Source organism: Acanthochromis polyacanthus, chromosome 7 (assembly GCF_021347895.1).
Source record: "Acanthochromis polyacanthus isolate Apoly-LR-REF ecotype Palm Island chromosome 7, KAUST_Apoly_ChrSc, whole genome shotgun sequence".
NCBI lineage: Eukaryota > Metazoa > Chordata > Actinopteri > Pomacentridae > Acanthochromis > Acanthochromis polyacanthus.
Window position 1 is genome coordinate 3,137,740 of NC_067119.1, and position 15,546 is coordinate 3,153,285.

Sequence of the window (15,546 nt, forward strand, 5' to 3'; positions counted from 1 at the left end):
TATTTTCAGATTTTCTGCTTGAATTCCGATCAAGGTCTGTTACCATGTTAGTTTTACTGTTATTTGTCCCAGCAGCTCAATTTTTATCCCAATTTTATGATAATTTTCCGACAACCGTTCATCCAGTCAACTTAAAGTTCAGTGGGTCTGTCGTGAGTAAATTTCATCGTCAATTACGAGGTTTTCTGGATTAATGATTGGGCATGTTGATGTTTTTGTTGGTAATTTTTCCAGATTGAATGTTGTTTTTCTGTTGTTTTCTACTGCAGCATCCTTCAGTCAGACGTTGGCTGTTTATCTCGCCTTTGTCCTGAAATAATCGGCAACAATTAGGGCAGCAATAAATGTCAAATTGTAGTGTCAAAAATAGAATTAAAAAACCAAGGGGAAAGAATTCTACTTTTTGTAAACAATGTTTATCGATTACAAATCGCAGTTTTTTAACTATATGTTTTCAGACACAAAGAAAAAATAATGTACACTAATGTATGTATCAATAAAAAATATCTAATTAACTAAATCAATCTATAAAATAAACAATGTAATTCAATTCAATAATTAAATCGATAAGATAAATAAATATATTAAAAATTGAAAGAAAAAAAACTACTTTAGCTGATTATTGACAGTCACAGTAGCTGTTTAAACTGAAATGAAAAAGTCCAAAGAAGGTGATGGGTTATTAAAATAAAAGGCAATAAAATAAACATAAGGAACCTGTCTCCTCACGTTATCTCGCCTTTCATCTACAGTATCAACCTCAGGTGGAGCTCAGAGCAGAGTTCGAGGGCTTATCTTCTGATTCAGCTCTGCTTTTGGTAACCGCCCAACCAGCTGCTCCAGGAAAAGATCACACAGTGAGTACTTAAGTCCTGCTTCCTCAGAGTCGACACCCTTCAGTGGGATACTCTGCAGAGACGACGGCTGGACGTCAAACTACGAGCTCACTCTGAAGACCTGTCAGCTGGAGGCTCACGGTAAGTTCACATACGAGAGTCCAAGAGTTTTAGAAGCAGAAACTGTGACGAGGCTGCCGGTGTGAGAAGCTAAACAACTTTTTCCTGAAGTTGTTTTTCCATTTGACAAGAACTAAATTAATTGCACCTTTCTATTGCACCGGTTCATATCTCCTGGTCGTCTGACGTTACGGTGAGCGTATTGCGTCATTTCCTGTTTCAGCACTGTGTTGTGGTGTTAGCATGGCTTCTGCTTCTGCTTCTTCCTCTCCCTCTCCCTCTCTCTCTTTCTCCTGCTCAGTGTGCCACATGTTTAGTTATTCCTCTGCCTCCTTTAGTGATAACGATATATGTAATAAGTGCAGCCTTTTTGTAGTTCTGGAGGCGAGGCTCTCCGAATTGGAATCGCGGCTCCGCACCATGGAAAATAACCCGCTAGCAGCTAGCCAGGCCCCCTTAGCCGGTGCGGACCGCAATAGCTTAGCTTGTGTAGCATCTGTTAGCCGTCCCTTAGCAGCGCCCGAACAGCCGGGTGGATGGGTGACAGTTCGTAGGAAAAACAGTCCTAAACTCAAGCCTGCTGTCCCGACTCACCACAAACCGCTTCATGTTTCTAATCGTTTTTCCCCGCTCAGCGACACACCCGCTGAGAAACCAACTCTGATCATTGGCAGCTCCATAGTCAGAAACGTGAAGCTAGCGACACCAGCGACCATAGTTAAATGCCTCCCAGGGGCCAGAGCGGGCGACATAGAAGCAAATTTGAAACTGCTGGCTAAAGATAATCGTAAATATAGTAAGATTGTTATTCACGTCGGCGGTAACGACACCCGGTTACGCCAATCGGAGGTCACCAAAATTAGCGTGGCATCGGTGTGTACTTTCGCCAAAACCATGTCGGACTCCGTAGTTTTCTCTGGACCCTTGCCTGATCTGACCAGCGATGACATGTTTAGTCGCATGTCGTCGTTTCGCCGCTGGTTGTCTATGTGGTGTCCATCAAACGACGTGGGCTTTATTGATAATTGGAGCTCTTTTTGGGGAAAACCTGGTCTGATTAGGAGAGACGGCATCCATCCCACTTTGGCTGGTGCAGCTCTCATTTCTAGGAATATGGCTGATTTTATTAGTACTCCTAAAGCATGACAACCCAGAGTTAAGACCAGGATGCAGAGCTGTAGTCTTGCACACCTCTCTGCAGTTTCCTCACAGCTGTCACCCTCCAGTAATTCAGTTAATTCAGTTAACTTTATTGAGACTGTGTCTGTCCCCCGACCACCAAAATTCAATAAATTAATCAAATCAAAAATATACAAAAGAAATAGTAACCACAAAAATTTAATAAAAATTAATACCTCTATTTCAACAGAGCAAAGAGACAGGAAAATTAAATGTGGTCTGTTAAATATTAGATCTCTCTTGTCTAAATCTCTGCTAGTAAATGAGTTGATAACTGATCACCAGATTGATTTGTTCTGTTTGACTGAAACCTGGTTGCAGCAGGAAGAATTTGTTAGCCTAAACGAATCAACTCCCCCTAGTCATATTAACTGTCATATTCCTCGAATCACAGGCCGAGGAGGAGGAGTAGCAGCAATCTACCATTCTAGTTTAAAACTGAACCAGAGGCCTAAACCTGATTACAGCTCATTTGAAAATCTCACTCTTAGTCTCTCTCATCCAAATTTGAAAGCTCAGAAACCAGTTTTATTTGTTGTTATATATCGTCCTCCTGCTCCTTATTCTGAGTTTTTATCTCAATTCTCAGACTTTTTATCTGAATTAGTGCTCAGTTCAGACAAAGTTATTATTGTGGGTGACTTTAACATTCATGTTGACGTAGACAGTGACAGCCTTACAACAGCTTTTAATTCAAAATTAGACTCAATTGGGTTTTCTCAACATGTAAATAAACCAACTCATAGTTTTAATCACACTCTTGACCTTGTCTTGACTTATGGCTTAGAAATTGAAGAGTTAACAGTATTTCCCCAGAACCCTCTTCTTTCTGACCATTTTATGATAACGTTTCAATTTAAAGTAAAGGATTGTTTAGCAGCTGAGAACAAATATCATTACAGTAGGTGTTTGTCTGACAATTCAGTATCTAAATTTAAGGAAATAATACCCTCACTGTTTACTTCAGCAACATTTACTGATAAATCAGAAGGCAAATATTATTATTTTACCCCCACAGAAGTGGATTATTATGTTAATACTGCTTCAGCCTCACTGCGTACAATTCTTGATAGTGTTGCACCCGTAAAAAAGAAAGTTATATCTCAGAGAAGACTTGCTCCTTGGTATAATTCCCAGCTGCGGACTTTAAAGCAGGCATCCCGAAAGCTGGAAAGAAAGTGGTATTCCACTAATTCAGAGGTAGTGTATGTGGCTTGGAAAAATAGTCTAGTAATCTATAAAAAAGCTCTTCATAATGCCAGGACAACTTATTATTCATCTTTAATAGAGGAGAACAAGAACAACCCCAGGTTTCTCTTTAGCACTGTAGCCAGGCTGACAAAGAGTCAGAGCTCTGTTGAACCTTGTATTCCTTTAGCTTTAACCAGTAACGACTTCATGAGCTTCTTTACGCATAAAATAGTTCTGATTAGAGATAAAATTAATCTGGCCCTTCCTACAAATGTCACAGATGCTTTTGAATTGGCTGTTAGACCTGATGAATCTTTAGAATTCTTCACTCCTATATGTCTCTCTGAACTAATTTCAACAGTTTCTACATCCAAACCATCAACATGTCTTTTAGATCCTATCCCAACTAGACTCTTCAAGGAGATTTTACCTTTAATTAATTCTTCAATGTTAGATCTGATTAATCTCTCTCTAGTAACAGGCTATGTACCACAGGCTTTTAAGGTTGCTGTCATCAAACCTTTGCTTAAAAAGCCCACTTTAGATCCAGATGTGTTAGCTAACTATAGACCGATATCCAACCTACCATTTCTCTCTAAAATTCTGGAAAGAACAGTTGCAAATCAATTATGTGAACACCTACAAAGGAATAATTTGTTTGAAATGTTTCAGTCAGGCTTCAGAGTGCATCATAGCACAGAAACAGCTCTAGTGAAAGTTACTAATGACCTTCTCATAGCATCAGATAATGGACTAGTCTCTATACTTGTTTTGTTAGATCTTAGTGCAGCGTTTGACACAATCGACCACAAAATTTTATTACAGCGTCTAGAATATTCAATTGGCATTAAAGGGACAGCACTGGATTGGTTTAAATCCTACTTATCAGATAGGTTCCAGTTTGTGCATGTCAACAATAACTCTTCTGAGCATACTAAAGTTAATCACGGAGTTCCTCAGGGTTCTGTCTTAGGACCGATACTTTTCACATTATACATGCTTCCTTTAGGCAATATTATTAGGAAGCATTGTATTAACTTCCATTGTTATGCAGATGACACACAATTGTATTTATCTATGAAGCCAGATGAAACTGATCAGTTAGCTAGACTGCAAGATTGTCTTAAGGACTTAAGGATTTGACTGTAATTGACGCTATATAAATAAAATTGAATTGAATTGAATTAAATATTCTAGACTGTGCGTAATAACTAACAGAGCACGTCAGATCGATTGTCAGCTCACAGAAATGTTTCCTGTTGTTAAAACAAGTAAGTAAATGAATAAAAAGCTTGACAGGGGCCTTCACAGTGGCATGGGGGTTCGCACTTTTGCCTTGTAGCGAGAAGATCCCCGGCTCGCATCCCGAACTTCACGGGATCTTTCTGGTTGCATGTTCTCCCTGTGCATGGGTGTATTTTCTCCAGGTACTCTGGCTTCCTCCCACACTCCAAAAACATGCACAGGTTAATTGTCCGTCGGTGTGAATGCGAGTCTGATTGTTTGTTTGTATATGTAGCCCTGCAACAGACTGGCAACCTGTCCAGGGTGTCAGCTGGGATAGGCTCCAGCCCCCCCACGACCCTAATGAGGATGAAGAGGTGTAAAGATAATGAATAGATGGAAGTCCGACAGGGAGAGACTTTTCTTTGCTTGAACTGAGAGAAAATGCATTTTCATTCATCTTATTACACAGAATCCTGGTTATTTAGTGCAAAACTAACATAAAAAGGTACAATTTGTGAAGTTTATTGCAGCTGTTAACTGTAATGTGTCATAAATGTTTGTTAGCAATGGTTTTGAATCTTTTTCAACAACTAAAAATGCCACAAAGCCCACAGATTTATCTTCATTATTAGCAGTGTCATAGTTTAAACACTTAAAAATTACTCTTTTGCTCAAACTCAACATCACGAGCCCTCGGCTGAATATTTTAAAATTCCAGTTCTTGTTAATTGCAACATGCGACGAACTTCGAACCCCTTAAACATAAATCTCAAATACATGATGTTCAAAGCAACAACTACAGCAAAGGACTAATGTCCAATGGACTCCATGTGTGTCATCAACTCACTAGTTCATCAAAACTTGACTCCTCAAATTGTGCTCAACTTTTATGACATAAACAAGCCATCAGGCTCAGGTTTATGCCAATATCGATCAAATAAAGAATACCTTGATCGGCCCCAATATTTCAGATTAGTTCATGAGTGAAAAACCACACTGAAATTATAAGGAGAGATATAATCATGGTTTCAAAGTGGGACTGTCGCATTCATTGACCCCTCTGACCTTCACATGTGGGTCCTCATTGTAAGTTTAAAATCGTGGCCTCCCCATTTAATTAAATAGAAGCGGGCTCTGTGAATCTAGAAAGTGTAAGAAGATCCCTACTGGACCATATGTATGGGAATGATAAATCCTTTATTGTGCTAATATCATCTGAAACAAGTGGGTTGTGCGAAATGTGACACAACAAGGGTGTTACGCAAATGTTTCACATGGTAGGTCATTACCAGTATACTGACCAAGATCTCAAACGAGGTGTTTTTATACCAGAAAGGAGCAGGATTTTCTGTGGAAAAGAAAACTTCCTTTTGAGATTTGTAAGTTTAGTTAAAAAGTTCTTTAAGCACCAGCTAAAGTTGACAAATGAGTCTACTGTCCAATGGGTCAATCATTGCCCCGACTAAACTCTTAGGCTCCCAGTACAATATCAGACAGATGTCAGAGGACTGCTCATTGTTTGTTGAACTGATGAACATTGTCTAACTCAAGTCCCTTGTTGAGGAGGTCTAACATTCTGACATGTCTCTTTCAGAAATGCATCGACCCACCTTGGCGGTGCTTGCAGTGCTGCTCTGCTCTGCAGCTTTGGTGAATGGAGGGAAGGTCTTGGTGGTTCCTTTGGATGGAAGTCACTGGATCAACATGAAGGTCCTCATCGAGGAGCTTCACTCCAGAGGCCATGAAGTCACTGTGATACGTCCACCAGATGCCTGGTACATCAAGCCGGATTCCCCTCACTACAAGTCTGTCACGCTGAACGCTGCAGGTGGTTTTGAGGAGGACAATTTTGGCCAATTTGTAATGAGAACACTGGAGATGCGACGGAAAGGGGCGTCTTTTTGGACTCGTATGGCTCTGGAGATTGATGTGATGAAAGTGTTCTATGAGATGCACAGGACATTGGTTTTAATGATGGAGGAAATGTTTGCGGACGACAAACTGATGCAGAGCCTCAGTGATGCCAAGTATGATGTGGTCCTGACGGACCCTGCGACCTGTGGAGGAGTTTTTCTGGCTCACCGTTTGGGTCTTCCACTCGTCTTTAATGTCAGATGGACTATTCAGGGTGAAGGACATGAAGCAATTGCACCTACTCCACTATCTTACGTCCCCATACCCATGTCAGAGTTGACTGACAAAATGACTTTCACCGAGCGAGTCAAGAACATGCTGATCTACTTCTTCAACTGTTTACAGATTTGGTACATGACAGATCCAAACTACATACCATTCGTCCATCGCCACTTCGGTCCGGACGTCCACTACATGGAGCTGTTCCAGTCGGCCGACATCTGGCTCATGAGGAATGACTTCACCTTTGAATGGCCGCGACCCACCATGCCCAACGTCGTCTACATGTCGGGATTCCAGTGCAAACCCGCCAAGCCCCTGCCCAAAGAACTGGAGGATTTTGTTCAGAGTTCCGGTGAACACGGAGTCATCGTGATGACACTGGGGACCCTGGTGGAAAAACTTCCCGAGGACATCACAGAGGACATCGCTGCTGCATTCGCACAGCTTCCCCAGAAGGTGATCTGGAGGCACAAAGGCAAAAGACCCTCCATGCTGGGAAACAACACCTTAATGTTGGAATGGTTGCCCCAGAACGACCTCCTGGGTCACCCCAAAACCAGGGTGTTCGTGGCACACGGAGGCACCAACGGCATGCAGGAGGCCATCTACCACGGCGTCCCCCTGGTGGGACTGCCGCTCATGTTCGACCAACCTGACAACTTCTTCAGGATGAAAGCCAGAGGTGTGGCCAAAGTCCTGGACTTGGCGACGGTGAACAAAGACAACTTCCTGGAGGCGCTGAAGGAGGTCCTGTACCAACCGTCCTACAGGGAGAAGATGAAGGTTCTGTCCAGCCTGCACCGAGACCAGCCCATGAAGCCGCTGGACCGGGCCATGTTCTGGATCGAGTTCGTCATGAGACACAAAGGAGCGGCCCACCTAAGGACAGAGTCTTACAAGATGTCCACGATCCAGTACCACTCCATCGATGTGGCGGCGTTCCTGCTGGCAGTTGTTTTGTTCATATTTGCTGTTTTTATTGCTGCAGTCAAGTTTGTCTGGCGAAGGTTATTTGGCCAAAACAAAGTTAAAAAAGAATAATATCTGAACCGTTTTTGCATTTTGGATGCAGATAGTTGCACAAAAATCTGATATTTTCTCATGACCATGTCTGAACAGGTCAGGTTAATCAGCCCCATCTTAAATCTGTGAATGTGAAAATATAATCTTGTGACACGTGCGACCTTCAGGGAACAAATTAGAAAGTTTTATGAAACAATTTTGTCACATTGCTCTTCTAAAACTACTGTAAATGTAATAAAATACATTTTGTAAGCGTACACATGTTGTATCATTTTATATAAATCAAATTATTGAAAATGGTGAATACAACTGTGGATACCTATTAAGTAAGAATGTTTCTTAGCCGATTTGAATACAGTAAATCTTACATTCATAAACCTTCAAAGAAATAATTACTGTTTTTAAAAAAACATATTTTTGTTGTCAATATTAATTAAATGTATTTTTTTCTGGTATTGCAGCTTTTAACCCTTTAAGTTTCAGTCAATTCCAGCCGTTTTCAGTACAAAAAATCGCTAATATTCTATTTTTAAATAAAAAAAATTACGAAAAATACGGGGAATATTGGACGTCGGGAGGTGCATTTCCTTGAAAACGACCGATTCGGGGATTTTATACCGACTTCAGGACATGTTTTGGACAAAATAGTTTCCTGGCTTGTGTCATCTGGATGTAAAAGGTTGGATTATGGCCGTTTTTTGTGGAATCTTTTTTTTTGTGTGTAATAATGAACCCGGAAATGTGAGTCGCGCTGTGTGCGTTGAAGCCGTGTATAGAGAACGGATGGATGAATATTTGTTTTTGTCGGACAAATGTGTTTTTCTCACCCGCTGTGGTAATCGCATCTGAAAGTGGTTTATACCGGCAGATTCATGAGAATCTAAGCTTTCCATCGGCGTATAATGTTTATATAATCGCGTTTGCACCCGTCGGACATTCTTGAAATTCCTATGCAAATTAGTAGGTGTACCGCCGGCGGTACACTGAAGCTTAAAGGGTTAACAGATTTTGTAAAGTAGTTGCTAAATGTTTTTCTTGGGTATCACCCTCCCTTTTTATTTAATAATTCAATATTATTTATTACTTAATAATGTTTATTTAGGTATTTGTCTTGCCTGTTGCAGCTTTAACAAGTCATTTGTTGGAATATTTGGAATATTTTAAGAACAGTTATTTTTAACAGATACTGCATCGTCACCTCAGCATATTTGTTTTATGATGCAATTTATTTGTCTTATAAAGTCAGCCAATGAAATTATGGAGGTCATTTGGCAGCGCACTGTTTGGTTAAACGCTGCGCTTACCTTTATCTTTCAATCACACTGCAAAAAAATAAAACTTGTATCAGTGGAACTGAGGTTGACGCAACTATGTGAAGGGCCATTATATGACTCGTTGTAAACTGGTGCTACTTCAGTGCACATGTACTTAAGTCCTGCTTCCTCAGAGTCGACACCCTTTAGTCGGATACTCTGCAGAGACGACGGCTGGACGTCAAACTACGAGTTCACTCTGAAGACCTGTCAGCTGGAGGCTCACGGTAAGTTCACATACAAGAGTTCAGGAGTTTTAGAAGCAGAAACTGTGACGAGGCTGCCGGTGTGTGAAGATAAACAACTTTTTCCTGAAGCTGACTTTGCGTTCAACAATAGACTCAATTGCACCTTTAATTGCACTAAATATTCTGGACTGTGCGTAATAAAAAACAGTGCATATCAGATTGTCAGCTCATAGAAATATTTCCTTTTGTTAAAATAAACAAAGAAAGAAAGAAAAAAGAAAGAAAGAAACAAAGAAAAAGTCTGACAGGAAGAGACTTTTCTTGTCTTTTACTGAGAGAACACACACTTTTGTGTCGTTTATTACAGAGAATCCTGTTTTTTTAGTGCAAAACTGACATAAAAGGGTACAAATTTGTGGAGTTTGTTGCAGCTGCTAAACTCAAATGTGCCATAAAGGTTTTTCTGCAACAGCTTTGCACATTTTTCAACTACTAAAAATGTCACAAAATCCACACATTTATCATCATTATAAACGGTGTCACAGTTTGAGACTCAAAAGAAAAAGAAAGCTACAATTATGGTACAACATGGGACTGTCGCCTTTCTTGACCCCTCCGACTTTCCAATGTGGGTCCTCGTTGTAAGTGCAAAATCATGGCATCCCCATTAAATTAAAGTGCAGTCTAGCTCCATAAATCTCAAAGGTGTAGGAAGATCTCTACTGGATCGCATGTATGAGAATTATGAGTCATTCAATGGGCTCATATCATCTGACCGAAGTGGGTTGTGCCAAATACTACACTACAAGGGTGCTCTGCAAATGTTTCACATGGTAGATTATTCCCAGTGGAACAGGCCAGATGAACCCCCAGCCAAAATATACCCCTCTAGGCCAAAGTATACCCCAGGATATAGTCTGGCTTAAGTGAGTTTATACCTGTTGACACAAAAAGATTAAGCATGTTAAACAGGGTGACCATACGTCCTCTTTTGCCCGGACATGTCCTCTTTTGAGAGGCTGTCCAGCCTGTCTGGCCGGTGTTTATAAAGTTCTTCAAATGTCCGGGTTTTTTATCTTGCCTAGCTTGTGGCTTCAGCGACCAGTGTATTTATCATTCACGTTGAATGGTTCCTTTGGAAACACGCTCTGAGAGGCGGAGTTTGAGCCAAACCCCGGAACATGTATTAATCATTCACACAGCAGTACAGAGGCGCTCCACACTCCCTCACTCCTCGAAGGCTGACGGGCAGGTAGACACACTGCGAGAGAACACTCGAACCGAAAGAAAATGCCGAAACGCAAATGTCATTTCACTGATGAAACGCGAAAAAAGTACCCCTGTTTTCGTCTGGGTCGTGTCAAATGGGAGGCAGAATGTACAGTCTGCAAAGCTGGGACTTATGTCTCTGTAGCTAAGAAGAAAAGGAAAAAGAAGGGAAAAAAAGGACTGTTGACTTGAGGCATTATTTCTATATTTTTTTCATTTGCCATTAGACACATTATTTTGAAGAATGGGCTAACTGAACATTGAAGAATAGGCTACCTCTCTTTTTTCTTTTTGTTTAATATTTTGAGGCATTATTTCTATTTTTACATCATTGATAATTGAGAGGTTATTTTGAAGAATGGTACTCTACCTCACTTTTCCTAACTAAGGTGTAAGTGTCAGACTTAAGAGAGATGATTATTTCTTATTTTGTTAAACATCTGAATACATGTGTTCTACACAACTTGAGTCAGTAACTATTAAAGACTAGAGCATGCCATATTTGTATGTGACTGATTATATTGTTTAGGAGAATTGCTTTAAATTAATAAATATAATATTTATAAAGCAACTGTTTGTGAGTGTTTTGGGCTATTTTTCTGTATATCCAGGTAAAGTGTTCTTTTCTGGGGAATTCAGAATATCTGTTTAACTGAGTTTGAAGTACAGAAAGCCCCCTGACCCACAGAAAACCCCTAAAAATGGTGTGGGTTACCTAATGTTACCTCAATTTCAGCACAGATCAATGAAATTAAATGAAAAATTTTAGGCAAAAAAGGGACTGCACAGTGGATCAGTGATTAGCACTGTTGCTTTCGAGCTAGAAGATCCCCGGATCACGTCCTGGCCAGCCTGAGATCTTTCTGCATGGAGATTGCATGTTCTCCCTGTGTATGAATGGGTGTTCTCCAGGTATTCCGGCTTCCTTCCACAGTCCAAAAACATTGTGAGGTTAATTGGTAACTCTAAATTGTCCATAAATGTGAATGCAAGTGTGGTGTGATTGTTTGTCTCTACATGTAGCCCTGTGATCGACTGTTACCCATCCAAGTGAACCCAACCCAGACACCCAATATACGATGCAATATTCTGCTGATGTAATGGTTTATTTATGGAGCACAAATCAAGAAAATCTTAGTTTAAGCAAAATACAAAGGTAATAAAGATATTGTACTGAAATCAGTAAAACAGCAACAATTAAAATTAACAACAGCCAATGTTGATCTTCTTTGATCATGTTTTGCTTACAGCAAAATTTTATCTGAAAATGCAATTCAGTGTTTCCTTTGACTTGAACTTTTTAAATTGAAATTAGCTCAAGGAAATTCTAGTTTTGTTGTTTCATGATGACTTACTTGCTTAGCATACCTCTTTGTTAAAAAAACTAAATAATTTAAGAGCTTAACATGCTTAATCTTTACGTGCCAACATAATGGTAATCCACAGGGGGTTGCTTCTATTGATGGAGGAAATGTTTGCTGATGACAAACTGATGCAGAGCCTCCGTGATGCCAAATACGATGTGGTCCTGACGGACCCTGCGATCGGTGGAGGAGTTTTTCTGGCTCACCGTTTGGGTCTTCCACTCGTCTTTAATGTGAGATGGACTGTTCAGGGTGAAGGGCATCAAGCAATTGCGCCAACTCCACTATCTTACGTCCCCATAACCTGGTCAGAGTTGACTGACAAGATGACTTTCACCGAATGGGTCTAGAACATGTTGACCTACTTTTTCACAAGTATACAGATTAGGTACATCATAGACCCAAATTACACCCCGTTCGTCCATCGCCACTTTGGCCCGGACGTCCACTACATGGAGCTGTTCCAGTCGGCCGACATCTGGCTCATGAGGAATGACTTCACCTTTGAGTGGCCGCGACCCACCATGCCCAACGTCGTCTACATGTCGGGATTCCAGTGCAAACCCCCCAAGCCCCTGCCCAAAGAACTGGAGGATTTCATTCAGAGTTCCGGTGAACACGGAGTCATTGTGATGACACTGGGGACCCTGGTGGAAAAACTTCCTGAGGACATCACAGAGGACATTGCTGCTGCCTTCGCACAGCTTCCCCAGAAGGTGATCTGGAGGCACAAAGGCAAAAGTCCGTCCACGCTGGGAAACAACACCTTAATGTTGGACTGGTTGCCCCAGAACGACCTCCTGGGTCATCCCAAAACCAGGGTGTTCGTGGCACACAGAGGCACAAACGGCATGCAGGAGGCCATCTACCACGGCGTTCCCCTGGTCGGACTGCCGCTCATGTTTGACCAACCCAATAACTTCTTCGGAAGAAAGCCAGAGGTGTGGCCAAAGTCCTGGACTTGGCGACGGTGAACAAAGACAACTTCCTGGAGGCGCTGAAGGAGGTCCTGTACCAACCGTCCTACAGGGAGAAGATGAAGGTTCTGTCCAGCCTGCACCGAGACCAGCCCATGAAGCCGCTGGACCGGGCCATGTTCTGGATCGAGTTCGTCATGAGACACAAAGGAGCGGCCCACCTAAGGACAGAGTCTTACAAGATGTCCACGATCCAGTACCACTCCATCGATGTGACGGCGTTCCTGCTGGCAGTTGTTTTGCTAATATTTGGCGTTTTTATTGCTGCAGTCAAGTTTGTCTGGCAAAGGTTATTTGGCCGAAACAAAGTCAAGAAGGAATGATATATATAATCTGTTTTCACATTTTGGATTCAAATAGTTTTTTTATTTTCTAATGACTGCATCTAAACGGGTCAGGGTAATCAGCAGGATCTCAAATCTGTGAATGTGAAAATATGATCTGGTGAAAAATGCGACCTCCAGGGAAACAAATCAGAAGTTTTATGGAATAATTTGGTAGCAGTGCTCTTCCTATTGCCATGAACTACTGCAAATAAAATAAAATACATATTATAAGAAATGGTGCATGTATGTGTTGTGTAATTTCATTATATGTCAAACAATTTCTTAAAAATCTTGAATTTTTACAGTATTTTTTAGCTGATTTAAATACAGTAAAAAAAGACTTTTACAGTCACATATTGTAAAAGAAAAAAATACTATTTTCAAAAATACAAGTTTTTATTTTAATGTTAAATACAATTTTAGCCGTTGGTTTTACAGTTAACATACATATTTCTTTTTGTCATTCATCATCTGGAATTCAACAACACAGTTTAAAAAATGACATTGATCATCCTTCATAAACTTAATTGTTCTTTTAAATAACAAGCAAATACACTTTTAAAAAGTAATCTAAATACAGTAGTTGGAACCTTACGGTCACACATTGCAAATGAACATAAATCAATAACGTTTTTTGCTGTGATTTACTAGACATTATTTGCACTTTAAGACAATAGGATTAAGGGGAATATATATATATATATATATATTCTTTTAAAAAGCAAATAATAAAATCACAGAATTATTTTAATAAAAATCAGATTGTATTATTGGACCGTCACCTCAGCATATCTGCCTCAATAAGTAATTTATTTGTCTTGTAAAGTCAGCCAATGAGGGTATGGAGTTTATGTGGCAGCGCACTGTTTGGTTAAACGCTGTGTTCACCTTTAACATCCAATCACACTATAAAACACAAACATCTTATTAGAGAAACTGTAATAATGTTGGAGGTTGACGTTACTATGTGAAGGATCATGATATGTCTTGTGTTGTAAATTGTTGCTATTTCAGTGCATATGTACTTCAGTCCTGTTTCCTCAGAGTCCACACCCTCCAGTCAGATACGCTGCAGGGACGAAGGCTGGAAGTCAAACTACGAGCTCAGTTTGAAGACCTGTCGGCTGGAGGCTCACGGTAAGTTCACATACGGGAGTCGAGAAATGTTATGAGCAGAAACTGTGCCGAGGCTGCTGGTGTGAGAAGCTAAATAACGTTTCCTGAAGCTGTTTTTCCATTTGACAAAAACTAAATTAAATGCACCTTTTTACTGCACTAAATATTCTGGACTGCGCGAAATAAATAACAGTGCACGTCAGATCGACTGTCAGCTCACAGAAATGTTTCCTGTTGCAAAAATAAATAAATAAAAAAATAAATTAAAAGTTTGACAAGGGCCTACACAGTGGCTCGGTGGTCAGCACTTTCACCTTGCAGCTAGAAGATCCCCAGTTCGCGCTCTGGCCATTCTGGGATCTTTCTGCATGGAGTTTCCATGTTCTCCCTGTGCATGCGTGGGTTTCTCCAGGTACTCTGTTTTCCTCCCACACTCCAAAAATATGCTGAGGTTAATTGGTGATTCTAAATTGCCCGAGTGTGACTGTTTGTCTGTATATGTAGCCCTGTGATAGACTGGCAACCTGTTCAGGGTGTCCGCTGCCTTCGCCCCAAGCCAGCTCGTACAGGCTCCAGCCTCCCGCGACCCTAATGAGGATGAAGTGTTGTATAGAAAATGGATAATGGATAGAAGTCTGACAGGGAGAAATTTTTCTTTGGTTTCACTGAGAGAACATGTATTTTTATGTATTTTGTGACACACACTCCTGGCTATGTAGTCCAAAACTGACATAAAAGGGTACAATTTGTGAAGTTTGTTGCAGCTTTTAACTCAAATGTGTCATAAATGTTTGTTAGCAACAGTTTTGAATCTTTTTCAACGACTAAAAATGCAACAAAACCCAAAGAATTATCTTCATTATTAGCAGTGTCATAGTTTAAACCCTCAAAAATTACTCTGTTGCTCAAACAAACTCAACATCACGAGCCCTTGGCTGAATATTTTGTGATTCCAGTTCTTGCTAATTGCACCGTGTGACAAACTTTGAACCCACGTAAACACATAAATCTCAAATACATGATGTTCAAAGCAACAACTACAGCAAAGGACTAATGTCCAATGGACTCCATGTGTGTCATCAATGCGAGTTCATCAAAACTTGACTCCTCAAATTGCGCTCAACTTTTACGATGTAAACAAGACACCAGGCTCAGGTTTGTGTCAATCCGATTAAATAAAGAAGACCTTGACTGGCCCCAATCTTTCAGATTAGTTCATGAGTGAAAACCACACTAAAATGAGAAAGAAAGATTTAATCATGGTACAACATGGGACTGTCG

At 40.5% G+C, this 15,546-nt stretch overlaps 1 protein-coding gene and 1 pseudogene across 14 annotated transcripts in view; both read left to right on the forward strand.

Annotated features, from left to right (window-relative positions):
• Positions 1 to 15,546, forward strand: part of LOC110972556 (UDP-glucuronosyltransferase 2B31-like) — a 55,979-nt gene that overhangs the window by 4,038 nt on the left and 36,395 nt on the right. For 4 of the 14 annotated variants that reach the window (XM_051950778.1, XM_051950777.1, XM_051950779.1 and 1 more), the window contains exons 1-2: positions 9,104 to 9,252; positions 14,164 to 14,286. The exons of 3 other annotated variants lie outside the window; for them this stretch is intronic. In XM_051950778.1, coding sequence (XP_051806738.1) covers positions 9,135 to 9,252; positions 14,164 to 14,286 — 241 coding nt within the window. In that variant the 5' untranslated portion in view covers positions 9,104 to 9,134. Of the gene's footprint in view, positions 1 to 948; positions 978 to 6,257; positions 7,146 to 9,103; positions 9,253 to 14,163; positions 14,287 to 15,546 lie in introns of those variants that run through there. 7 more of the 14 variants (XM_051950782.1, XM_051950781.1, XM_051950791.1 and 4 more) reach the window with 6 other exon arrangements.
• LOC127534768 (UDP-glucuronosyltransferase 2A3-like) lies at positions 11,439 to 14,044 on the forward strand (annotated as a pseudogene).